Below are 23,510 nucleotides of genomic sequence, written 5' to 3'. Positions count from 1 at the left end.
CGCAATTGATTGGGAGGTCTTCACACAGACCTGGAAGGTCTGGAGGGTTTCATGGGTGTCTTTCCTAAGTGGAGACACCAAATAAAGATAGGTTTTTTTCCCCCTCCAGTATCACGAATCCTCCACAGGGGAGGAAGGAAGGGAAGTGCAGCACGGAACTAGATAGCTTCCCTTTCTTGGTAGGGGAATTAGCTCAAATGGTAGAGCGCTCGCTTCGCATGTGAGAGGTAGCGGGATCGTCGCCCGCATTCTCCAAAAGGCTTTTAGGCATTTCTTCTACTTACGTAGGGAAAGTCTAGCTAACGTGGAGAAGCGGTTTTGCATCTGAACGTGGGTAAGACAGAAAGGTCTGGATGAGGCATCCATAGGACCCAAAGGACACAAAGTCCCGAGTGGAAGAGGGAGAGAGAGCGGGAGAAGGAAAGAGGTCCCGGGAGACCCGACTGTCCATCGCAGAGAGGCCTGGCTGCAGGGGCTGTTAGGTGGGGCCGAAAACTTGGTGGCGTAATGACATTCACGGGGCTGGTTGGTGAGCTGCTGTAGCTGGCCAGCTAAGCGCTAACTCGCTAGCCGGCTGGGCCACCGCTAGTCATTCACAGCAGCTCCCAGAGTTTCTCTCTGTTTTCTCTCCGCTGTTCCGTTTCCTCGTCTTGACATTTATACACGGCTCATTCAAAGAGGTAGCAGTATCGTGGCCTCCTCTCATAACTGAGTGCAAAGCAGCTCTCTGTTGTGCAGCAGCTTTGATTTGAAACGCCAGCGGTGCAAGGCATCCAACAGGCTAGGATAGCTGCCTCCGTTTTGGACTCTCTGTTCCCCCCGCCCCCCACCCAAGTATCATAGAGAGCGCTTGCAAGAGGGCTTGCGATTGGTCACTGGTGTGCGGATTGATTTCCCCTCCTTGACCGGACCCTGTGATTAGATGAGTTGAATTCACTGCCTTCAATGCTGCCGCATGGAGGCCTTAGTCATGGAGCCGGTTAGCTCCACGACATGTAAACGCAGCGGACTAAAGTCAAGCTGACTCGACGAGGATGGGATTCGAACCCACGCGTGCAGAGCACAATGGATTAGCAGTCCATCGCCTTAACCACTCAGCCACCTCCTCTGTTGACAGGGTTTCAATACATACAATCCATACAGCCGCGGCGTTGTATGGACAATCTGTGAAACGCATTGACGTCGGGTAACGTGGCGGTAGTGAGAGCGGTCAGAGTCACGGGACTGAAGGTGTGAATAGTTGAGGAGCCTTTTGGGAAGGATTGAATCATAGCTGACAGTCTAACAGCCCGTTCACACATGCAGACTCCAACACTGGAGACACAACAGGACGCCTTTCAGTATGACGTGGACTCTCAAAAACTGCCACTGCTGCTCAAAGGGAAGTTGAGAAAAATTCAACTTTATGCAGAAGTTAAGACTGGAGGAGGAGGTTGAAAGAAATGATGCGCGGGAAGAAAAGACATGCCAGCAGAGTGCTGACCTTACATGTAAGAGGACTCTCTCTATCTCACCTCTGAATTAACCGCACAGATGGGGTTGTTTGCTGTAGTGCACGAGAAAGTCCCAGGCACCATTACGCGGAGACAGCGGGAAAGGCTTGTGGAGAATGCGGGCGTCGATCCCGCTACCTCTCGCATGCTAAGCGAGCACTCTACCATTTGAGCTAATTCCCCTGTCGTCTGAAAAGCACTCTCTTCACTTTTGATCACTCCCCCCTGCAGTCGTGAAATGTGGCTTTTCTTGTTAACTTGTAGTCGTGTAAAGACAGAAGATTGAATTGAACATGAGCTGACGAGGATGGCGTTGGATCAGAGGCGTGAAGAGCGCAATTGATTGGGAGGTCTTCACACAGACCTGGAAGGTCTGGAGGGTTTCATGGGTGTCTTTCCTAAGTGGAGACACCAAATAAAGATAGGTTTTTTTCCCCCTCCAGTATCACGAATCCTCCACAGGGGAGGAAGGAAGGGAAGTGCAGCACGGAACTAGATAGCTTCCCTTTCTTGGTAGGGGAATTAGCTCAAATGGTAGAGCGCTCGCTTCGCATGTGAGAGGTAGCGGGATCGTCGCCCGCATTCTCCAAAAGGCTTTTAGGCATTTCTTCTACTTACGTAGGGAAAGTCTAGCTAACGTGGAGAAGCGGTTTTGCATCTGAACGTGGGTAAGACAGAAAGGTCTGGATGAGGCATCCATAGGACCCAAAGGACACAAAGTCCCGAGTGGAAGAGGGAGAGAGAGCGGGAGAAGGAAAGAGGTCCCGGGAGACCCCACTGTCCATCGCAGAGAGGCCTGGCTGCAGGGGCTGTTAGGTGGGGCCGAAAACTTGGTGGCGTAATGACATTCACGGGGCTGGTTGGTGAGCTGCTGTAGCTGGCCAGCTAAGCGCTAACTCGCTAGCCGGCTGGGCCACCGCTAGTCATTCACAGCAGCTCCCAGAGTTTCTCTCTGTTTTCTCTCCGCTGTTCCGTTTCCTCGTCTTGACATTTATACACGGCTCATTCAAAGAGGTAGCAGTATCGTGGCCTCCTCTCATAACTGAGTGCAAAGCAGCTCTCTGTTGTGCAGCAGCTTTGATTTGAAACGCCAGCGGTGCAAGGCATCCAACAGGCTAGGATAGCTGCCTCCGTTTTGGACTCTCTGTTGCCCCCACCCAAGTATCATAGGGAGCGCTTGCGCTTGCGATTGGTCGCTGGTGTGCGGATTTATTTCCCCTCCTTGACCGGACCCTGTGATTAGATGAGTTGAATTCACTGCCTTCAATTCTGCCGCATGGAGGCCTTAGTCTCATGGAGCCGGTTAGCTCCACGACATGTAAACGCAGCGGACTAAAGTCAAGCTGACTCGACGAGGATGGGATTCGAACCCACGCGTGCAGAGCACAATGGATTAGCAGTCCATCGCCTTAACCACTCGGCCACCTCGTCTGTTAATGGGGTTTCAATACATACAATCCATACAGCCGCGGCGTTGTATGGACAATCTGTGAAACGCATTGACGTCGGCTAACGTGGCGGTAGTGAGAGCGGTCAGAGTCACGGGACTGAAGGTGTGAATAGTTGAGGAGCCTTTTGGGAAGGATTGAATCATAGCTGACAGTCTAACAGCCCGTTCCCACATGCAGACTCCAACACTGGAGACACAACAGGACGCCTTTCAGTATGACGTGGACTCTCAAAAACTGCCACTGCTGCTCAAAGGGAAGTTGAGAAAAATTCAACTTTATGCAGAAGTTAAGACTGGAGGAGGAGGTTGAAAGAAATGATGCGCGGGAAGAAAAGACATGCCAGCAGAGTGCTGACCTTACATGTAAGAGGACTCTCTCTATCTCACCTCTGAATTAACCGCACAGATGGGGTTGTTTGCTGTAGTGCACGAGAAAGTCCCAGGCACCATTACGCGGAGACAGCGGGAAAGGCTTGTGGAGAATGCGGGCGTCGATCCCGCTACCTCTCGCATGCTAAGCGAGCGCTCTACCATTTGAGCTAATTCCCCTGTCGTCTGAAAAGCACTCTCTTCACTTTTGATCACTCCCCCCTGCAGTGGTGAAATGTGGCTTTTCTTGTTAACTTGTAGTCGTGTAAAGACAGAAGATTGAATTGAACATGAGCTGACGAGGATGGCGTTGGATCAGAGGCGTGAAGAGCGCAATTGATTGGGAGGTCTTCACACAGACCTGGAAGGTCTGGAGGGTTTCATGGGTGTCTTTCCTAAGTGGAGACACCAAATAAAGATAGGTTTTTTTCCCCCTCCAGTATCACGAATCCTCCACAGGGGAGGAAGGAAGGGAAGTGCAGCACGGAACTAGATAGCTTCCCTTTCTTGGTAGGGGAATTAGCTCAAATGGTAGAGCGCTCGCTTCGCATGTGAGAGGTAGCGGGATCGACGCCCGCATTCTCCAAAAGGCTTTTAGGCATTTCTTCTACTTACGTAGGGAAAGTCTAGCTAACGTGGAGAAGCGGTTTTGCATCTGAACGTGGGTAAGACAGTCGTAATCAGAAAGGTCTGGATGAGGCATCCATAGGACCCAAAGGACACAAAGTCCCGAGTGGAAGAGGGAGAGAGAGCGGGAGAAGGAAAGAGGTCCCGGGAGACCCCACTGTCCATCGCAGAGAGGCCTGGCTGCAGGGGCTGTTAGGTGGGGCCGAAAACTTGGTGGCGTAATGACATTCACGGGGCTGGTTGGTGAGCTGCTGTAGCTGGCCAGCTAAGCGCTAACTCGCTAGCCGGCTGGGCCACCGCTAGTCATTCACAGCAGCTCCCAGAGTTTCTCTCTGTTTTCTCTCCGCTGTTCCGTTTCCTCGTCTTGACATTTATACACGGCTCATTCAAAGAGGTAGCAGTATCGTGGCCTCCTCTCATAACTGAGTGCAAAGCAGCTCTCTGTTGTGCAGCAGCTTTGATTTGAAACGCCAGCGGTGCAAGGCATCCAACAGGCTAGGATAGCTGCCTCCGTTTTGGACTCTCTGTTGCCCCCACCCAAGTATCATAGGGAGCGCTTGCGCTTGCGATTGGTCGCTGGTGTGCGGATTTATTTCCCCTCCTTGACCGGACCCTGTGATTAGATGAGTTGAATTCACTGCCTTCAATTCTGCCGCATGGAGGCCTTAGTCTCATGGAGCCGGTTAGCTCCACGACATGTAAACGCAGCGGACTAAAGTCAAGCTGACTCGACGAGGATGGGATTCGAACCCACGCGTGCAGAGCACAATGGATTAGCAGTCCATCGCCTTAACCACTCGGCCACCTCGTCTGTTAATGGGGTTTCAATACATACAATCCATACAGCCGCGGCGTTGTATGGACAATCTGTGAAACGCATTGACGTCGGGTAACGTGGCGGTAGTGAGAGCGGTCAGAGTCACGGGACTGAAGGTGTGAATAGTTGAGGAGCCTTTTGGGAAGGATTGAATCATAGCTGACAGTCTAACAGCCCGTTCCCACATGCAGACTCCAACACTGGAGACACAACAGGACGCCTTTCAGTATGACGTGGACTCTCAAAAACTGCCACTGCTGCTCAAAGGGAAGTTGAGAAAAATTCAACTTTATGCAGAAGTTAAGACTGGAGGAGGAGGTTGAAAGAAATGATGCGCGGGAAGAAAAGACATGCCAGCAGAGTGCTGACCTTACATGTAAGAGGACTCTCTCTATCTCACCTCTGAATTAACCGCACAGATGGGGTTGTTTGCTGTAGTGCACGAGAAAGTCCCAGGCACCATTACGCGGAGACAGCGTGAAAGGCTTGTGGAGAATGCGGGCGTCGATCCCGCTACCTCTCGCATGCTAAGCGAGCGCTCTACCATTTGAGCTAATTCCCCTGTCGTCTGAAAAGCACTCTCTTCACTTTTGATCACTCCCCCCTGCAGTGGTGAAATGTGGCTTTTCTTGTTAACTTGTAGTCGTGTAAAGACAGAAGATTGAATTGAACATGAGCTGACGAGGATGGCGTTGGATCAGAGGCGTGAAGAGCGCAATTGATTGGGAGGTCTTCACACAGACCTGGAAGGTCTGGAGGGTTTCATGGGTGTCTTTCCTAAGTGGAGACACCAAATAAAGATAGGTTTTTTTCCCCCTCCAGTATCACGAATCCTCCACAGGGGAGGAAGGAAGGGAAGTGCAGCACGGAACTAGATAGCTTCCCTTTCTTGGTAGGGGAATTAGCTCAAATGGTAGAGCGCTCGCTTCGCATGTGAGAGGTAGCGGGATCGACGCCCGCATTCTCCAAAAGGCTTTTAGGCATTTCTTCTACTTACGTAGGGAAAGTCTAGCTAACGTGGAGAAGCGGTTTTGCATCTGAACGTGGGTAAGACAGTCGTAATCAGAAAGGTCTGGATGAGGCATCCATAGGACCCAAAGGACACAAAGTCCCGAGTGGAAGAGGGAGAGAGAGCGGGAGAAGGAAAGAGGTCCCGGGAGACCCCACTGTCCATCGCAGAGAGGCCTGGCTGCAGGGGCTGTTAGGTGGGGCCGAAAACTTGGTGGCGTAATGACATTCACGGGGCTGGTTGGTGAGCTGCTGTAGCTGGCCAGCTAAGCGCTAACTCGCTAGCCGGCTGGGCCACCGCTAGTCATTCACAGCAGCTCCCAGAGTTTCTCTCTGTTTTCTCTCCGCTGTTCCGTTTCCTCGTCTTGACATTTATACACGGCTCATTCAAAGAGGTAGCAGTATCGTGGCCTCCTCTCATAACTGAGTGCAAAGCAGCTCTCTGTTGTGCAGCAGCTTTGATTTGAAACGCCAGCGGTGCAAGGCATCCAACAGGCTAGGATAGCTGCCTCCGTTTTGGACTCTCTGTTGCCCCCACCCAAGTATCATAGGGAGCGCTTGCGCTTGCGATTGGTCGCTGGTGTGCGGATTTATTTCCCCTCCTTGACCGGACCCTGTGATTAGATGAGTTGAATTCACTGCCTTCAATTCTGCCGCATGGAGGCCTTAGTCTCATGGAGCCGGTTAGCTCCACGACATGTAAACGCAGCGGACTAAAGTCAAGCTGACTCGACGAGGATGGGATTCGAACCCACGCGTGCAGAGCACAATGGATTAGCAGTCCATCGCCTTAACCACTCGGCCACCTCGTCTGTTAATGGGGTTTCAATACATACAATCCATACAGCCGCGGCGTTGTATGGACAATCTGTGAAACGCATTGACGTCGGGTAACGTGGCGGTAGTGAGAGCGGTCAGAGTCACGGGACTGAAGGTGTGAATAGTTGAGGAGCCTTTTCGGAAGGATTGAATCATAGCTGACAGTCTAACAGCCCGTTCACACATGCAGACTCCAACACTGGAGACACAACAGGACGCCTTTCAGTATGACGTGGACTCTCAAAAACTGCCACTGCTGCTCAAAGGGAAGTTGAGAAAAATTCAACTTTATGCAGAAGTTAAGACTGGAGGAGGAGGTTGAAAGAAATGATGCGCGGGAAGAAAGGACATGCCAGCAGAGTGCTGACCTTACATGTAAGAGGACTCTCTCTATCTCACCTCTGAATTAACCGCACAGATGGGGTTGTTTGCTGTAGTGCACGAGAAAGTCCCAGGCACCATTACGCGGAGACAGCGGGAAAGGCTTGTGGAGAATGCGGGCGTCGATCCCGCTACCTCTCGCATGCTAAGCGAGCGCTCTACCATTTGAGCTAATTCCCCTGTCGTCTGAAAAGCACTCTCTTCACTTTTGATCACTCCCCCCTGCAGTGGTGAAATGTGGCTTTTCTTGTTAACTTGTAGTCGTGTAAAGACAGAAGATTGAATTGAACATGAGCTGACGAGGATGGCGTTGGATCAGAGGCGTGAAGAGCGCAATTGATTGGGAGGTCTTCACACAGACCTGGAAGGTCTGGAGGGTTTCATGGGTGTCTTTCCTAAGTGGAGACACCAAATAAAGATAGGTTTTTTTCCCCCTCCAGTATCACGAATCCTCCACAGGGGAGGAAGGAAGGGAAGTGCAGCACGGAACTAGATAGCTTCCCTTTCTTGGTAGGGGAATTAGCTCAAATGGTAGAGCGCTCGCTTCGCATGTGAGAGGTAGCGGGATCGACGCCCGCATTCTCCAAAAGGCTTTTAGGCATTTCTTCTACTTACGTAGGGAAAGTCTAGCTAACGTGGAGAAGCGGTTTTGCATCTGAACGTGGGTAAGACAGTCGTAATCAGAAAGGTCTGGATGAGGCATCCATAGGACCCAAAGGACACAAAGTCCCGAGTGGAAGAGGGAGAGAGAGCGGGAGAAGGAAAGAGGTCCCGGGAGACCCCACTGTCCATCGCAGAGAGGCCTGGCTGCAGGGGCTGTTAGGTGGGGCCGAAAACTTGGTGGCGTAATGACATTCACGGGGCTGGTTGGTGAGCTGCTGTAGCTGGCCAGCTAAGCGCTAACTCGCTAGCCGGCTGGGCCACCGCTAGTCATTCACAGCAGCTCCCAGAGTTTCTCTCTGTTTTCTCTCCGCTGTTCCGTTTCCTCGTCTTGACATTTATACACGGCTCATTCAAAGAGGTAGCAGTATCGTGGCCTCCTCTCATAACTGAGTGCAAAGCAGCTCTCTGTTGTGCAGCAGCTTTGATTTGAAACGCCAGCGGTGCAAGGCATCCAACAGGCTAGGATAGCTGCCTCCGTTTTGGACTCTCTGTTGCCCCCGCCCCCCACCCAAGTATCATAGGGAGCGCTTGCGCTTGCGATTGGTCGCTGGTGTGCGGATTGATTTCCCCTCCTTGACCGGACCCTGTGATTAGATGAGTTGAATTCACTGCCTTCAATGCTGCCGCATGGAGGCCTTAGTCATGGAGCCGGTTAGCTCCACGACATGTAAACGCAGCGGACTAAAGTCAAGCTGACTCGACGAGGATGGGATTCGAACCCACGCGTGCAGAGCACAATGGATTAGCAGTCCATCGCCTTAACCACTCGGCCACCTCGTCTGTTAATGGGGTTTCAATACATACAATCCATACAGCCGCGGCGTTGTATGGACAATCTGTGAAACGCATTGACGTCGGCTAACGTGGCGGTAGTGAGAGCGGTCAGAGTCACGGGACTGAAGGTGTGAATAGTTGAGGAGCCTTTTCGGAAGGATTGAATCATAGCTGACAGTCTAACAGCCCGTTCACACATGCAGACTCCAACACTGGAGACACAACAGGACGCCTTTCAGTATGACGTGGACTCTCAAAAACTGCCACTGCTGCTCAAAGGGAAGTTGAGAAAAATTCAACTTTATGCAGAAGTTAAGACTGGAGGAGGAGGTTGAAAGAAATGATGCGCGGGAAGAAAGGACATGCCAGCAGAGTGCTGACCTTACATGTAAGAGAACTCTCTCTATCTCACCTCTGAATTAACCGCACAGATGGGGTTGTTTGCTGTAGTGCACGAGAAAGTCCCAGGCACCATTACGCGGAGACAGCGGGAAAGGCTTGTGGAGAATGCGGGCGTCGATCCCGCTACCTCTCGCATGCTAAGCGAGCGCTCTACCATTTGAGCTAATTCCCCTGTCGCCTAAAAAGCACTCTCTTCACTTTTGATCACTCCCCCCTGCAGTGGTGAAATGTGGCTTTTCTTGTTAACTTGTAGTCGTGTAAAGACAGAAGATTGAATTGAACATGAGCTGACGAGGATGGCGTTGGATCAGAGGCGTGAAGAGCGCAATTGATTGGGAGGTCTTCACACAGACCTGGAAGGTCTGGAGGGTTTCATGGGTGTCTTTCCTAAGTGGAGACACCAAATAAAGATAGGTTTTTTTCCCCCTCCAGTATCACGAATCCTCCACAGGGGAGGAAGGAAGGGAAGTGCAGCACGGAACTAGATAGCTTCCCTTTCTTGGTAGGGGAATTAGCTCAAATGGTAGAGCGCTCGCTTCGCATGTGAGAGGTAGCGGGATCGACGCCCGCATTCTCCAAAAGGCTTTTAGGCATTTCTTCTACTTACGTAGGGAAAGTCTAGCTAACGTGGAGAAGCGGTTTTGCATCTGAACGTGGGTAAGACAGTCGTAATCAGAAAGGTCTGGATGAGGCATCCATAGGACCCAAAGGACACAAAGTCCCGAGTGGAAGAGGGAGAGAGAGCGGGAGAAGGAAAGAGGTCCCGGGAGACCCCACTGTCCATCGCAGAGAGGCCTGGCTGCAGGGGCTGTTAGGTGGGGCCGAAAACTTGGTGGCGTAATGACATTCACGGGGCTGGTTGGTGAGCTGCTGTAGCTGGCCAGCTAAGCGCTAACTCGCTAGCCGGCTGGGCCACCGCTAGTCATTCACAGCAGCTCCCAGAGTTTCTCTCTGTTTTCTCTCCGCTGTTCCGTTTCCTCGTCTTGACATTTATACACGGCTCATTCAAAGAGGTAGCAGTATCGTGGCCTCCTCTCATAACTGAGTGCAAAGCAGCTCTCTGTTGTGCAGCAGCTTTGATTTGAAACGCCAGCGGTGCAAGGCATCCAACAGGCTAGGATAGCTGCCTCCGTTTTGGACTCTCTGTTGCCCCCGCCCCCCACCCAAGTATCATAGGGAGCGCTTGCGCTTGCGATTGGTCGCTGGTGTGCGGATTGATTTCCCCTCCTTGACCGGACCCTGTGATTAGATGAGTTGAATTCACTGCCTTCAATGCTGCCGCATGGAGGCCTTAGTCATGGAGCCGGTTAGCTCCACGACATGTAAACGCAGCGGACTAAAGTCAAGCTGACTCGACGAGGATGGGATTCAAACCCACGCGTGCAGAGCACAATGGATTAGCAGTCCATCGCCTTAACCACTCGGCCACCTCGTCTGTTAATGGGGTTTCAATACATACAATCCATACAGCCGCGGCGTTGTATGGACAATCTGTGAAACGCATTGACGTCGGGTAACGTGGCGGTAGTGAGAGCGGTCAGAGTCACGGGACTGAAGGTGTGAATAGTTGAGGAGCCTTTTGGGAAGGATTGAATCATAGCTGACAGTCTAACAGCCCGTTCACACATGCAGACTCCAACACTGGAGACACAACAGGACGCCTTTCAGTATGACGTGGACTCTCAAAAACTGCCACTGCTGCTCAAAGGGAAGTTGAGAAAAATTCAACTTTATGCAGAAGTTAAGACTGGAGGAGGAGGTTGAAAGAAATGATGCGCGGGAAGAAAGGACATGCCAGCAGAGTGCTGACCTTACATGTAAGAGGACTCTCTCTATCTCACCTCTGAATTAACCGCACAGATGGGGTTGTTTGCTGTAGTGCACGAGAAAGTCCCAGGCACCATTACGCGGAGACAGCGGGAAAGGCTTGTGGAGAATGCGGGCGTCGATCCCGCTACCTCTCGCATGCTAAGCGAGCGCTCTACCATTTGAGCTAATTCCCCTGTCGTCTGAAAAGCACTCTCTTCACTTTTGATCACTCCCCCCTGCAGTGGTGAAATGTGGCTTTTCTTGTTAACTTGTAGTCGTGTAAAGACAGAAGATTGAATTGAACATGAGCTGACGAGGATGGCGTTGGATCAGAGGCGTGAAGAGCGCAATTGATTGGGAGGTCTTCACACAGACCTGGAAGGTCTGGAGGGTTTCATGGGTGTCTTTCCTAAGTGGAGACACCAAATAAAGATAGGTTTTTTTCCCCCTCCAGTATCACGAATCCTCCACAGGGGAGGAAGGAAGGGAAGTGCAGCACGGAACTAGATAGCTTCCCTTTCTTGGTAGGGGAATTAGCTCAAATGGTAGAGCGCTCGCTTCGCATGTGAGAGGTAGCGGGATCGACGCCCGCATTCTCCAAAAGGCTTTTAGGCATTTCTTCTACTTACGTAGGGAAAGTCTAGCTAACGTGGAGAAGCGGTTTTGCATCTGAACGTGGGTAAGACAGTCGTAATCAGAAAGGTCTGGATGAGGCATCCATAGGACCCAAAGGACACAAAGTCCCGAGTGGAAGAGGGAGAGAGAGCAGGAGAAGGAAAGAGGTCCCGGGAGACCCCACTGTCCATCGCAGAGAGGCCTGGCTGCAGGGGCTGTTAGGTGGGGCCGAAAACTTGGTGGCGTAGTGACATTCACGGGGCTGGTTGGTGAGCTGCTGTAGCGGGCCAGCTAAGCGCTAACTCGCTAGCCGGCTGGGCCACCGCTAGTCATTCACAGCAGCTCCCAGAGTTTCTCTCCGCTGTTCCGTTTCCTCGTCTTGACATTTATACACGGCTCATTCAAAGAGGTAGCAGTATCGTGGCCTCCTCTCATAACTGAGTGCAAAGCAGCTCTCTGTTGTGCAGCAGCTTTGATTTGAAACGCCAGCGGTGCAAGGCATCTAACAGGCTAGGATAGCTGCCTCCGTTTTGGACTCTCTGTTCCCCCCGCCCCCCACCCAAGTATCATAGAGAGCGCTTGCAAGAGGGCTTGCGATTGGTCGCTGGTGTGCGGATTGATTTCCCCTCCTTGACCGGACCCTGTGATTAGATGAGTTGAATTCACTGCCTTCAATGCTGCCGCATGGAGGCCTTAGTCATGGAGCCGGTTAGCTCCACGACATGTAAACGCAGCGGACTAAAGTCAAGCTGACTCGACGAGGATGGGATTCGAACCCACGCGTGCAGAGCACAATGGATTAGCAGTCCATCGCCTTAACCACTCAGCCACCTCCTCTGTTGACAGGGTTTCAATACATACAATCCATACAGCCGCGGCGTTGTATGGACAATCTGTGAAACGCATTGACGTCGGGTAACGTGGCGGTAGTGAGAGCGGTCAGAGTCACGGGACTGAAGGTGTGAATAGTTGAGGAGCCTTTTCGGAAGGATTGAATCATAGCTGACAGCCCGTTCACACATGCAGACTCCAACACTGGAGACACAACAGGACGCCTTTCAGTATGACGTGGACTCTCAAAAACTGCCACTGCTGCTCAAAGGGAAGTTGAGAAAAATTCAACTTTATGCAGAAGTTAAGACTGGAGGAGGAGGTTGAAAGAAATGATGCGCGGGAAGAAAAGACATGCCAGCAGAGTGCTGACCTTACATGTAAGAGGACTCTCTCTATCTCACCTCTGAATTAACCGCACAGATGGGGTTGTTTGCTGTAGTGCACGAGAAAGTCCCAGGCACCATTACGCGGAGACAGCGGGAAAGGCTTGTGGAGAATGCGGGCGTCGATCCCGCTACCTCTCGCATGCTAAGCGAGCACTCTACCATTTGAGCTAATTCCCCTGTCGTCTGAAAAGCACTCTCTTCACTTTTGATCACTCCCCCCTGCAGTCGTGAAATGTGGCTTTTCTTGTTAACTTGTAGTCGTGTAAAGACAGAAGATTGAATTGAACATGAGCTGACGAGGATGGCGTTGGATCAGAGGCATGAAGAGCGCAATTGATTGGGAGGTCTTCACACAGACCTGGAAGGTCTGGAGGGTTTCATGGGTGTCTTTCCTAAGTGGAGACACCAAATAAAGATAGGTTTTTTTCCCCCTCCAGTATCACGAATCCTCCACAGGGGAGGAAGGAAGGGAAGTGCAGCACGGAACTAGATAGCTTCCCTTTCTTGGTAGGGGAATTAGCTCAAATGGTAGAGCGCTCGCTTCGCATGTGAGAGGTAGCGGGATCGTCGCCTGCATTCTCCAAAAGGCTTTTAGGCATTTCTTCTACTTACGTAGGGAAAGTCTAGCTAACGTGGAGAAGCGGTTTTGCATCTGAACGTGGGTAAGACAGAAAGGTCTGGATGAGGCATCCATAGGACCCAAAGGACACAAAGTCCCGAGTGGAAGAGGGAGAGAGAGCGGGAGAAGGAAAGAGGTCCCGGGAGACCCCACTGTCCATCGCAGAGAGGCCTGGCTGCAGGGGCTGTTAGGTGGGGCCGAAAACTTGGTGGCGTAATGACATTCACGGGGCTGGTTGGTGAGCTGCTGTAGCTGGCCAGCTAAGCGCTAACTCGCTAGCCGGCTGGGCCACCGCTAGTCATTCACAGCAGCTCCCAGAGTTTCTCTCTGTTTTCTCTCCGCTGTTCCGTTTCCTCGTCTTGACATTTATACACGGCTCATTCAAAGAGGTAGCAGTATCGTGGCCTCCTCTCATAACTGAGTGCAAAGCAGCTCTCTGTTGTGCAGCAGCTTTGATTTGAAACGCCAGCGGTGCAAGGCATCCAACAGGCTAGGATAGCTGCCTCCGTTTTGGACTCTCTGTTGCCCCCACCCAAGTATCATAGGGAGCGCTTGCGCTTGCCATTGGTCGCTGGTGTGCGGATTTATTTCCCCTCCTTGACCGGACCCTGTGATTAGATGAGTTGAATTCACTGCCTTCAATTCTGCCGCATGGAGGCCTTAGTCTCATGGAGCCGGTTAGCTCCACGACATGTAAACGCAGCGGACTAAAGTCAAGCTGACTCGACGAGGATGGGATTCGAACCCACGCGTGCAGAGCACAATGGATTAGCAGTCCATCGCCTTAACCACTCGGCCACCTCGTCTGTTAATGGGGTTTCAATACATACAATCCATACAGCCGCGGCGTTGTATGGACAATCTGTGAAACGCATTGACGTCGGGTAACGTGGCGGTAGTGAGAGCGGTCAGAGTCACGGGACTGAAGGTGTGAATAGTTGAGGAGCCTTTTGGGAAGGATTGAATCATAGCTGACAGTCTAACAGCCCGTTCCCACATGCAGACTCCAACACTGGAGACACAACAGGACGCCTTTCAGTATGACGTGGACTCTCAAAAACTGCCACTGCTGCTCAAAGGGAAGTTGAGAAAAATTCAACTTTATGCAGAAGTTAAGACTGGAGGAGGAGGTTGAAAGAAATGATGCGCGGGAAGAAAAGACATGCCAGCAGAGTGCTGACCTTACATGTAAGAGGACTCTCTCTATCTCACCTCTGAATTAACCGCACAGATGGGGTTGTTTGCTGTAGTGCACGAGAAAGTCCCAGGCACCATTACGCGGAGACAGCGGGAAAGGCTTGTGGAGAATGCGGGCGTCGATCCCGCTACCTCTCGCATGCTAAGCGAGCGCTCTACCATTTGAGCTAATTCCCCTGTCGTCTGAAAAGCACTCTCTTCACTTTTGATCACTCCCCCCTGCAGTGGTGAAATGTGGCTTTTCTTGTTAACTTGTAGTCGTGTAAAGACAGAAGATTGAATTGAACATGAGCTGACGAGGATGGCGTTGGATCAGAGGCGTGAAGAGCGCAATTGATTGGGAGGTCTTCACACAGACCTGGAAGGTCTGGAGGGTTTCATGGGTGTCTTTCCTAAGTGGAGACACCAAATAAAGATAGGTTTTTTTCCCCCTCCAGTATCACGAATCCTCCACAGGGGAGGAAGGAAGGGAAGTGCAGCACGGAACTAGATAGCTTCCCTTTCTTGGTAGGGGAATTAGCTCAAATGGTAGAGCGCTCGCTTCGCATGTGAGAGGTAGCGGGATCGACGCCCGCATTCTCCAAAAGGCTTTTAGGCATTTCTTCTACTTACATAGGGAAAGTCTAGCTAACGTGGAGAAGCGGTTTTGCATCTGAACGTGGGTAAGACAGTCGTAATCAGAAAGGTCTGGATGAGGCATCCATAGGACCCAAAGGACACAAAGTCCCGAGTGGAAGAGGGAGAGAGAGCGGGAGAAGGAAAGAGGTCCCGGGAGACCCCACTGTCCACCGCAGAGAGGCCTGGCTGCAGGGGCTGTTAGGTGGGGCCGAAAACTTGGTGGCGTAATGACATTCACGGGGCTGGTTGGTGAGCTGCTGTAGCTGGCCAGCTAAGCGCTAACTCGCTAGCCGGCTGGGCCACCGCTAGTCATTCACAGCAGCTCCCAGAGTTTCTCTCTGTTTTCTCTCCGCTGTTCCGTTTCCTCGTCTTGACATTTATACACGGCTCATTCAAAGAGGTAGCAGTATCGTGGCCTCCTCTCATAACTGAGTGCAAAGCAGCTCTCTGTTGTGCAGCAGCTTTGATTTGAAACGCCAGCGGTGCAAGGCATCCAACAGGCTAGGATAGCTGCCTCCGTTTTGGACTCTCTGTTGCCCCCACCCAAGTATCATAGGGAGCGCTTGCGCTTGCGATTGGTCGCTGGTGTGCGGATTTATTTCCCCTCCTTGACCGGACCCTGTGATTAGATGAGTTGAATTCACTGCCTTCAATTCTGCCGCATGGAGGCCTTAGTCTCATGGAGCCGGTTAGCTCCACGACATGTAAACGCAGCGGACTAAAGTCAAGCTGACTCGACGAGGATGGGATTCGAACCCACGCGTGCAGAGCACAATGGATTAGCAGTCCATCGCCTTAACCACTCGGCCACCTCGTCTGTTAATGGGGTTTCAATACATACAATCCATACAGCCGCGGCGTTGTATGGACAATCTGTGAAACGCATTGACGTCGGCTAACGTGGCGGTAGTGAGAGCGGTCAGAGTCACGGGACTGAAGGTGTGAATAGTTGAGGAGCCTTTTGGGAAGGATTGAATCATAGCTGACAGTCTAACAGCCCGTTCCCACATGCAGACTCCAACACTGGAGACACAACAGGACGCCTTTCAGTATGACGTGGACTCTCAAAAACTGCCACTGCTGCTCAAAGGGAAGTTGAGAAAAATTCAACTTTATGCAGAAGTTAAGACTGGAGGAGGAGGTTGAAAGAAATGATGCGCGGGAAGAAAAGACATGCCAGCAGAGTGCTGACCTTACATGTAAGAGGACTCTCTCTATCTCACCTCTGAATTAACCGCACAGATGGGGTTGTTTGCTGTAGTGCACGAGAAAGTCCCAGGCACCATTACGCGGAGACAGCGGGAAAGGCTTGTGGAGAATGCGGGCGTCGATCCCGCTACCTCTCGCATGCTAAGCGAGCGCTCTACCATTTGAGCTAATTCCCCTGTCGTCTGAAAAGCACTCTCTTCACTTTTGATCACTCCCCCCTGCAGTGGTGAAATGTGGCTTTTCTTGTTAACTTGTAGTCGTGTAAAGACAGAAGATTGAATTGAACATGAGCTGACGAGGATGGCGTTGGATCAGAGGCGTGAAGAGCGCAATTGATTGGGAGGTCTTCACACAGACCTGGAAGGTCTGGAGGGTTTCATGGGTGTCTTTCCTAAGTGGAGACACCAAATAAAGATAGGTTTTTTTCCCCCTCCAGTATCACGAATCCTCCACAGGGGAGGAAGGAAGGGAAGTGCAGCACGGAACTAGATAGCTTCCCTTTCTTGGTAGGGGAATTAGCTCAAATGGTAGAGCGCTCGCTTCGCATGTGAGAGGTAGCGGGATCGACGCCCGCATTCTCCAAAAGGCTTTTAGGCATTTCTTCTACTTACGTAGGGAAAGTCTAGCTAACGTGGAGAAGCGGTTTTGCATCTGAACGTGGGTAAGACAGTCGTAATCAGAAAGGTCTGGATGAGGCATCCATAGGACCCAAAGGACACAAAGTCCCGAGTGGAAGAGGGAGAGAGAGCGGGAGAAGGAAAGAGGTCCCGGGAGACCCCACTGTCCATCGCAGAGAGGCCTGGCTGCAGGGGCTGTTAGGTGGGGCCGAAAACTTGGTGGCGTAGTGACATTCACGGGGCTGGTTGGTGAGCTGCTGTAGCGGGCCAGCTAAGCGCTAACTCGCTAGCCGGCTGGGCCACCGCTAGTCATTCACAGCAGGTCCCAGAGTTTCTCTCCGCTGTTCCGTTTCCTCGTCTTGACATTTATACACGGCTCATTCAAAGAGGTAGCAGTATCGTGGCCTCCTCTCATAACTGAGTGCAAAGCAGCTCTCTGTTGTGCAGCAGCTTTGATTTGAAACGCCAGCGGTGCAAGGCATCTAACAGGCTAGGATAGCTGCCTCCATTTTGGACTCTCTGTTCCCCCCTCCCCCCACCCAAGTATCATAGGGAGCGCTTGCAAGAGGGCTTGCGATTGGTCGCTGGTGTGCGGATTGATTTCCCCTCCTTGACCGGACCCTGTGATTAGATGAGTTGAATTCACTGCCTTCAATGCTGCCACATGGAGGCCTTAGTCATGGAGCCGGTTAGCTCCACGACATGTAAACGCAGCAGACTAAAGTCAAGCTGACTCGACGAGGATGGGATTCGAACCCACGCGTGCAGAGCACAATGGATTAGCAGTCCATCGCCTTAACCACTCGGCCACCTCGTCTGTTGACGGGGTTTCAATACATACAATCCATACAGCCGCGGCGTTGTATGGACAATCTGTGAAACGCATTGACGTCGGCTAACGTGGCGGTCGTGAGAGCGGTCAGAGTCACGGGACTGAAGGTGTGAATAGTTGAGGAGCCTTTTGGGAAGGATTGAATCATATCTGACAGTCTAACAGCCCGTTCACACATGCAGACTCCAACACTGGAGACACAACAGGACGCCTTTCAGTATGACGTGGACTCTCAAAAACTGCCACTGCTGCTCAAAGGGAAGTTGAGAAAAATTCAACTTTATGCAGAAGTTAAGACTGGAGGAGGAGGTTGAAAGAAATGATGCGCGGGAAGAAAAGACATGCCAGCAGAGTGCTGACCTTACATGTAAGAGGACTCTCTCTATCTCACCTCTGAATTAACCGCACAGATGGGGTTGTTTGCTGTAGTGCACGAGAAAGTCCCAGGCACCATTACGCGGAGACAGCGGGAAAGGCTTGTGGAGAATGCGGGCGTCGATCCCGCTACCTCTCGCATGCTAAGCGAGCGCTCTACCATTTGAGCTAATTCCCCTGTGGTCACATGCTGTAGAGTTCAGTTCACAGTTTGTCCGTCAAGGTAAAATGTCTCATCAAATGTGTTTTGTATATTTCTGAAGTCCTATGACTGTTTGTCTACAGCCATGTAGCAGCTCTGTGAGGCTGTCATCATATTTAGGCTCTTGGCAGGATGTCTCTACAAAACAAACAGTAACTTTAGCGAGATACAAGCCACTTACATACAGCAAAAAACGTCTTTATATGGCAACAACGTGCCAAACAAGCTCAGCTGTGACTAGTCAACGTTGACTCTAACCAGGCTGAAATAAGCCGGCAGTGTGCATGGAAGACATGAGCAGCCCAGAACAGTCGATTGTTGACAAGTGGCGTAAAAAGAAGAGAAAACTAGAGCGGTATTCTTCTCAGCAGCAGAACAAACCTGCTGATGAAACTATATGAAGAATATAAAAGAGTTTTCACCAAAAAGGGTAAAACTTTTGCAATTAACAAGGTGAAGGAGACGACTGATCTCTACCTGTAGGTGGGCAGTGATGGTTTAAAGGTTAGAAGAGCAACGGTTGACGGTTCCATCCGTTGGCACACTTTTATAAATTATAAATGCTAAACTTTTAAATAAAAGGCTTCACTCCAACACAGAAGTGACCCTGTGAGATTAACTGAACAGTTCTTCTGTTTCATGTTTCTGAACAAGTGATGCGAGTGTGAAAAGACACTTGATGGAAGCGTCTGTTTCCATCCGTCAGACGTTCTTTGACACACAGCTGAATTAAGCTTGACAGTTATCCTGCTACGGAGCAGCTAGTTCTGCTGAATAAGTTACCATGGTTACCAAGCCGGTGATCATACAAACCACAGTGATGGAACGAATCTCTCACTTAAATTAGCTAGACTTTACCTTAAACCAGCATGATGGAAACCTGTCAGGAGAGCAGAAAAGGGTTAAAAGTCTCCTGGAGAATGCGGGCATCGATCCCGCTACCTCTCGCATGCTAAGCGAGCGCTCTACCATTTGAGCTAATTCCCCTGCAGAGATGGGTGCATGGTGTAGCTTTTCGTCCCCCCCTAACCCCCCCCCGCTTCTATTTTAGGAAGTGGATTCATGTTTCTGAACTGCAGACAAACTCTGAGGCACAAGCCAGAACATCCAGCATCTCCTCTGATCCTCACTTTCATTAAACTACCAGCAAACTCATCTAACTAAAGGTCCATTCTGTTCTTCTTTCTCTCCACATTTACGGGGTTGGTATTCTCCATCAGACCTTTATTGTGAAATACCAAGTACAACAGACGAGGTGGCCGAGTGGTTAAGGCGATGGACTGCTAATCCATTGTGCTCTGCACGCGTGGGTTCGAATCCCATCCTCGTCGCATTTAGTTTAGTTCTCTGTGTTTCCATGTCAACAGGATAACTGGCTCCGTTATGACGATCCTCTTTGAAACAATAAGATTTCTTCATCAGAAATGTTCTCTGCCTTGTTGATTCATCGTCACATGTACTGAAACAAACCAGAGACTTAAAGTGTTGTTAATTCTCTCATGTCGTGTAAATGGCGCCCACTGGTGGACAGAATACTCACTACTGCTTGATGACCAGTTGCAGACAGGTGTGAACTCAGTGTCTTTGTGTCTCCACACCCTGAAGAAGACGCACACCGACACGCATCGGTGTGTTCTTTAATGTCTCTCAACCCACTGAGATAAACCTACCTGGACCTGGATCATTCTCCTGCTCTCAGTGATTATTAATCCCATCAATGAGCACCAGTAACGCTGCTGTTACTTCTCTCGTCTGCAGACAGGTGTGCTTCAAGCTAGACTTCTTCACGGGTCCAAACATTCAGGCCCAAACCCATGAAGACCCAGAAATGTATTAGAACCAAACCAGACCCGTCTATTATTTGAAAGCTGAGACTCAGACCCATGCAGAGAAACCTGAAACCAGCCGGGAGACACAAACCTGATCAGCACTGATTTCACAGCTGATTGCTTTTAACGAGTTCATGTTAATTTACAAGTTGTCAAAACAAACCGTTGTGTGTTACCTGATGTAACGTTACTTCTCTCCTCGCTGTGATGCATCTAATCCGTCGTCTTTGCCAAGAACGTTGGTAACACATCCAGGTTTTCTGTTCTTCCTCTCTGACTGAAACCTTATTCCAGCTTGACAGTCCACTGGCTGTCATGGTAACGGATGAAAAACACAACTTCAGAATCAGCTTTGCAGTTTTGTTGCATCTAACGTAATAAAGATAATTGACTGTTTGCTTTTTTGAACTATAGTAACGATTGCTTGTTAGTTTCCACAGCTGCTAACGTTAGCATTGCTAATTTGTTTGCTAACAAGTCTGACCTCTACTCTCTGACCTTTCACCTCCTGAGCAGCTCACGCAGGTCATTTGGTATCATTTTTAGGACAAAGATGAACACAAACACACAGTCAGCACTTCCTTCATGACCCGACCCGACTAGCCTCCTCAGAATGGAAGCATGTTATTAGGGCCCAAGCATTTCTCCTTCTTCTTCTCCTTCTTCTTCTTCTTCTCCTTTTCCTTCTTCTTCTTCTTCTTCTTTTTCTCCTCTTCCTCCTCCTCTTCCTCCTCCTCCTCAATGGATCACATTTTTGAGGTTCTAGGGGATCTCAAAAACTCACAAAACCTTTCACCTGCATCAGAAATGGCGTAACCTGATATCTGATACGGGCTCAGTAGCGCCCCCGTAGATGAATGAAATTTATTTAGCACATGATGTAACATCTCCAGACTTATAAAAGCTTCTTGGAGCCATAAGCTGAGTCCAACAGTCTCTCTGATGTTTGTCATGCTCACAGTCTGATATCAGACAGATTCTCTGATCTGCTCCACATGTATGAACATGTTCTCTGCTGTTTGTGATGGTTTCCTTCTAATAAAATATGTAAAAATAAGAACTAAAATATTAAAATGAACAAATAGAAACTACAGTTTAATTTAAAAAAAGGCTTCTGGTATTTACATATTTATTTATTTTTGTTTAATTATTTTTTATGGTTTTTTTCTTTATTGAAACAATTAAAAAATATAAAAAACACAACACTGGTTCCTTTTATTTTATATCATTATAAAATATTATAACTGTTCTATGTAATGTATATTATATATTTATTATTATTTTATCTATTAATTTTATTTATGAGGGTCACGTATTTTTCCAAACAACAAATGTAGAAACTATTTCACCTTCTTTCTTTTATCTTTATTTACAAATGTCGCGTTTTTCTGAAGCAGGAGAGTTTTATGTGTTTTATGAGATAAAAAGATTTCGGTTTGTTTTAACTTATATTTTGGTTTTTGGTTGTGTCATATCGGAGGGCGGGAACGTTTCCTTCGGAGCTTGTATCTGACCGAACGTATTTTCAGGTGACACAGTCCGTCCCGGTAAACAGTCCGGAGCTTTCAGTCGACGTGCAGCGAAGCTGAAGAGACTTTTTAAATGATTATTAAAAAGCAAAGCGACTGATTTCAGGTCAGATTGAACTTTCACACGTTTTTATGAACAAACTGACGCTGAAATGATGAATATTAGTAATTTATGTTGTATAATTGATATAATATTAATAATAATCATTGATAATGACAGAAACATGTTTAATGTCTCAAACTCAACATACAGTTCAGATAAATGAAGCAGCCAAACTATTGTAACATTTGTTTATATGTTTATAAAGTATATAGACTGAATTCTGTTTATTATTTCATTGTATTATATTGTTTATATTGTTATGTTGTTTGTATTATTACTGCCAGTTCTTGTCTGTTTCCTGCTGCAACATGCACATCTCTCCTCTGGGATCAATAACGTCTCATCTTATTATCCAGCCAGTTTAAATAGTTTAACTGTTAAAGGTGCAGTCTGTAGGATTTAGTTCCCTCAGAATGAGCCTTTATGTCTGCAGCGGGACGGGTCGTCTTCCTACAGTAGCCCAGAGAGGACAAACCAAACGCTGGCTCTAGAGAGGGTCCACGGTGTTTTCCTCGTGCAGTGTGCGGTCGTATGTCGGGGTTGGTTAGCGGAGTCTGGCTGGACGCTTGAGCTCGTAGGATTGGTGGTTCATAACGACCTCGGTCAGCTCAACCCGAGCCTGAGGAGGAGGAGGAGGAGGAGGAGGAAGAGTAACCTCACCACTAGATGGCACTAAATCCTACAAACTGCTCCTTTAATATTCAACATGTGTTAAGTGCTCTGCTTGAATCAGTCAGATTATTGATCACTGATCACTGCCTGCAACGACTCATCAACAGAAAAACAATCTGCAGCTGTTTTGATAATCAATTAATCGTTTTGAGTCATTTTTGAAGAAAAAAAAAGTCCAAATTCTCTGATTCTGTTAAATGTGAATATTTTCTGGTTTCTTGAGTCTCTTTGACAGTAAACTGAAGAAGTTTTAGGAAACATTGATCCACATTTTATGGACCAAACAACTAATCGATTAATTAATAAATTAATCATCATTACTTTTAATTTCAGTTTTAACGATGACATCACACTGATGATTAACTTCATCTTTCTCTTCTTCCTCATTTCTCTCTTTCTTCTTCTTCTCTCCTCCAGTTCAATATGGAACTTTCATCTTTACTTCATGACCTTCATCTCTCCTCCTCCTCCTCAGCAGAGAAGCTCCTCCCCTCTCCTTCTCTCCCTCCAATCACAGAGCTCCTGTCTCGGCTGCAGCAGCAGCTGATTGGTGCAGCTGATAAATCCTCCCTGATTGGTCGTGTGGAGCAGCTCTTCCAAAGCGCAGATCCTCACTGGCTGTTCTCCCCTGCCTCAGCCAATCACGGAGCAGAACAGGAGGCGGCAGGGTGGGCGGAGCTTCAGGCGGCGTACATCTCTGTGGTTGGCGCACTGATTGGCTGCGCTGCTCTGCCGCTGTGTGAAGACGACTGCGGCTCACTGCCGGCCGCTGAGTACCAGAGCGTCCCCCCCCGAGCCGTCCCGGTGAGCTCCGCCCTCAGAGCGCTGCTAAGAACTCTGGGAAACTGGGAGGGAGAGGGCGGGGCCAGAGGAGGTCAGACCGCCCTGCTGCTCGCTGTGGCTCCACAGATCTGCGTGTTCACTGTCACACATTTCCAGGTGAGTCAGAGCTGAGCGTCTCTGAAACAGCCAATCAGACGGTTTCCTGCTCTTCAAATGAACATTAAACCTGCTGTTCATACTGACCATTAGAAGATGACTGAGTGTGTGTGTGTGTGTGTGTGTGTGTGTGTGTGTGTGTGTGTGTGTGTGTGTGCATGCATGCAGGATCAGGTCTGGACCAGTTCTTCCTCCAGAGAGGCAGCAAAGAGTCTGCACGAGGCGCTGCTGAAGGCGGGGAGCTGGAGAGACTCCGCCCACCTCCTGATGGGGGACGGCAGGTCGGGGGAGGAAGAGGAGGAGGAAGAAGGAGGGAAGAGCA

The 23,510-nt window shown here is 49.7% G+C and overlaps 1 protein-coding gene and 20 non-coding genes across 22 annotated transcripts in view; 2 read left to right on the top strand and 19 right to left on the bottom strand.

Moving 5' to 3' along the window:
* Positions 1-1,026: 1,026 nt before the first annotated feature.
* Positions 1,027-1,108, bottom strand: trnas-gcu (transfer RNA serine (anticodon GCU)). The gene has a single exon. It is a non-coding gene; the product is annotated as a tRNA-Ser (tRNA).
* A 1,734-nt stretch (positions 1,109-2,842) lies between these two features.
* trnas-gcu (transfer RNA serine (anticodon GCU)) lies at positions 2,843-2,924 on the bottom strand. Its single transcript has one exon. It is a non-coding gene; the product is annotated as a tRNA-Ser (tRNA).
* A 495-nt stretch (positions 2,925-3,419) lies between these two features.
* Positions 3,420-3,492, bottom strand: trnaa-agc (transfer RNA alanine (anticodon AGC)). Its single transcript has one exon. It is a non-coding gene; the product is annotated as a tRNA-Ala (tRNA).
* A 1,176-nt stretch (positions 3,493-4,668) lies between these two features.
* Positions 4,669-4,750, bottom strand: trnas-gcu (transfer RNA serine (anticodon GCU)). Its single transcript has one exon. It is a non-coding gene; the product is annotated as a tRNA-Ser (tRNA).
* Positions 4,751-5,245: 495 nt separating this feature from the next.
* trnaa-agc (transfer RNA alanine (anticodon AGC)) lies at positions 5,246-5,318 on the bottom strand. The gene has a single exon. It is a non-coding gene; the product is annotated as a tRNA-Ala (tRNA).
* A 1,176-nt stretch (positions 5,319-6,494) lies between these two features.
* Positions 6,495-6,576, bottom strand: trnas-gcu (transfer RNA serine (anticodon GCU)). The gene has a single exon. It is a non-coding gene; the product is annotated as a tRNA-Ser (tRNA).
* Positions 6,577-7,071: 495 nt separating this feature from the next.
* On the bottom strand, positions 7,072-7,144 carry trnaa-agc (transfer RNA alanine (anticodon AGC)). Its single transcript has one exon. It is a non-coding gene; the product is annotated as a tRNA-Ala (tRNA).
* Positions 7,145-8,325: 1,181 nt separating this feature from the next.
* On the bottom strand, positions 8,326-8,407 carry trnas-gcu (transfer RNA serine (anticodon GCU)). The gene has a single exon. It is a non-coding gene; the product is annotated as a tRNA-Ser (tRNA).
* A 495-nt stretch (positions 8,408-8,902) lies between these two features.
* On the bottom strand, positions 8,903-8,975 carry trnaa-agc (transfer RNA alanine (anticodon AGC)). The gene has a single exon. It is a non-coding gene; the product is annotated as a tRNA-Ala (tRNA).
* Positions 8,976-10,156: 1,181 nt separating this feature from the next.
* trnas-gcu (transfer RNA serine (anticodon GCU)) lies at positions 10,157-10,238 on the bottom strand. The gene has a single exon. It is a non-coding gene; the product is annotated as a tRNA-Ser (tRNA).
* A 495-nt stretch (positions 10,239-10,733) lies between these two features.
* trnaa-agc (transfer RNA alanine (anticodon AGC)) lies at positions 10,734-10,806 on the bottom strand. Its single transcript has one exon. It is a non-coding gene; the product is annotated as a tRNA-Ala (tRNA).
* A 1,176-nt stretch (positions 10,807-11,982) lies between these two features.
* On the bottom strand, positions 11,983-12,064 carry trnas-gcu (transfer RNA serine (anticodon GCU)). The gene has a single exon. It is a non-coding gene; the product is annotated as a tRNA-Ser (tRNA).
* Positions 12,065-13,790: 1,726 nt separating this feature from the next.
* Positions 13,791-13,872, bottom strand: trnas-gcu (transfer RNA serine (anticodon GCU)). Its single transcript has one exon. It is a non-coding gene; the product is annotated as a tRNA-Ser (tRNA).
* A 495-nt stretch (positions 13,873-14,367) lies between these two features.
* Positions 14,368-14,440, bottom strand: trnaa-agc (transfer RNA alanine (anticodon AGC)). Its single transcript has one exon. It is a non-coding gene; the product is annotated as a tRNA-Ala (tRNA).
* A 1,176-nt stretch (positions 14,441-15,616) lies between these two features.
* trnas-gcu (transfer RNA serine (anticodon GCU)) lies at positions 15,617-15,698 on the bottom strand. Its single transcript has one exon. It is a non-coding gene; the product is annotated as a tRNA-Ser (tRNA).
* A 495-nt stretch (positions 15,699-16,193) lies between these two features.
* Positions 16,194-16,266, bottom strand: trnaa-agc (transfer RNA alanine (anticodon AGC)). The gene has a single exon. It is a non-coding gene; the product is annotated as a tRNA-Ala (tRNA).
* A 1,176-nt stretch (positions 16,267-17,442) lies between these two features.
* Positions 17,443-17,524, bottom strand: trnas-gcu (transfer RNA serine (anticodon GCU)). The gene has a single exon. It is a non-coding gene; the product is annotated as a tRNA-Ser (tRNA).
* A 495-nt stretch (positions 17,525-18,019) lies between these two features.
* On the bottom strand, positions 18,020-18,092 carry trnaa-agc (transfer RNA alanine (anticodon AGC)). The gene has a single exon. It is a non-coding gene; the product is annotated as a tRNA-Ala (tRNA).
* A 938-nt stretch (positions 18,093-19,030) lies between these two features.
* trnaa-agc (transfer RNA alanine (anticodon AGC)) lies at positions 19,031-19,103 on the bottom strand. The gene has a single exon. It is a non-coding gene; the product is annotated as a tRNA-Ala (tRNA).
* A 262-nt stretch (positions 19,104-19,365) lies between these two features.
* On the top strand, positions 19,366-19,447 carry trnas-gcu (transfer RNA serine (anticodon GCU)). The gene has a single exon. It is a non-coding gene; the product is annotated as a tRNA-Ser (tRNA).
* Positions 19,448-21,469: 2,022 nt separating this feature from the next.
* tti2 (TELO2 interacting protein 2) overlaps positions 21,470-23,510 on the top strand; it is an 11,210-nt gene continuing 9,169 nt past the window's right edge. For both annotated transcript variants that reach the window (XM_067574689.1, XM_067574699.1), the window contains exons 1-3: positions 21,470-21,580; positions 22,667-23,188; positions 23,357-23,510. The exon at positions 23,357-23,510 is cut by the window's right edge and continues 49 nt beyond it. In XM_067574689.1, the coding sequence (XP_067430790.1) occupies positions 22,673-23,188; positions 23,357-23,510 (670 nt within the window). In that variant the 5' untranslated portion in view covers positions 21,470-21,580; positions 22,667-22,672. The remainder of the gene's footprint in view (positions 21,581-22,666; positions 23,189-23,356) is intronic.

This window comes from Thunnus thynnus, chromosome 2 (assembly GCF_963924715.1).
Source record: "Thunnus thynnus chromosome 2, fThuThy2.1, whole genome shotgun sequence".
NCBI classification, from domain to species: Eukaryota; Metazoa; Chordata; class Actinopteri; order Scombriformes; family Scombridae; genus Thunnus; species Thunnus thynnus.
The sequence above is the reverse complement of the archived record's forward strand: the minus strand, read 5'-3'. Positions and strand labels throughout refer to the sequence as shown.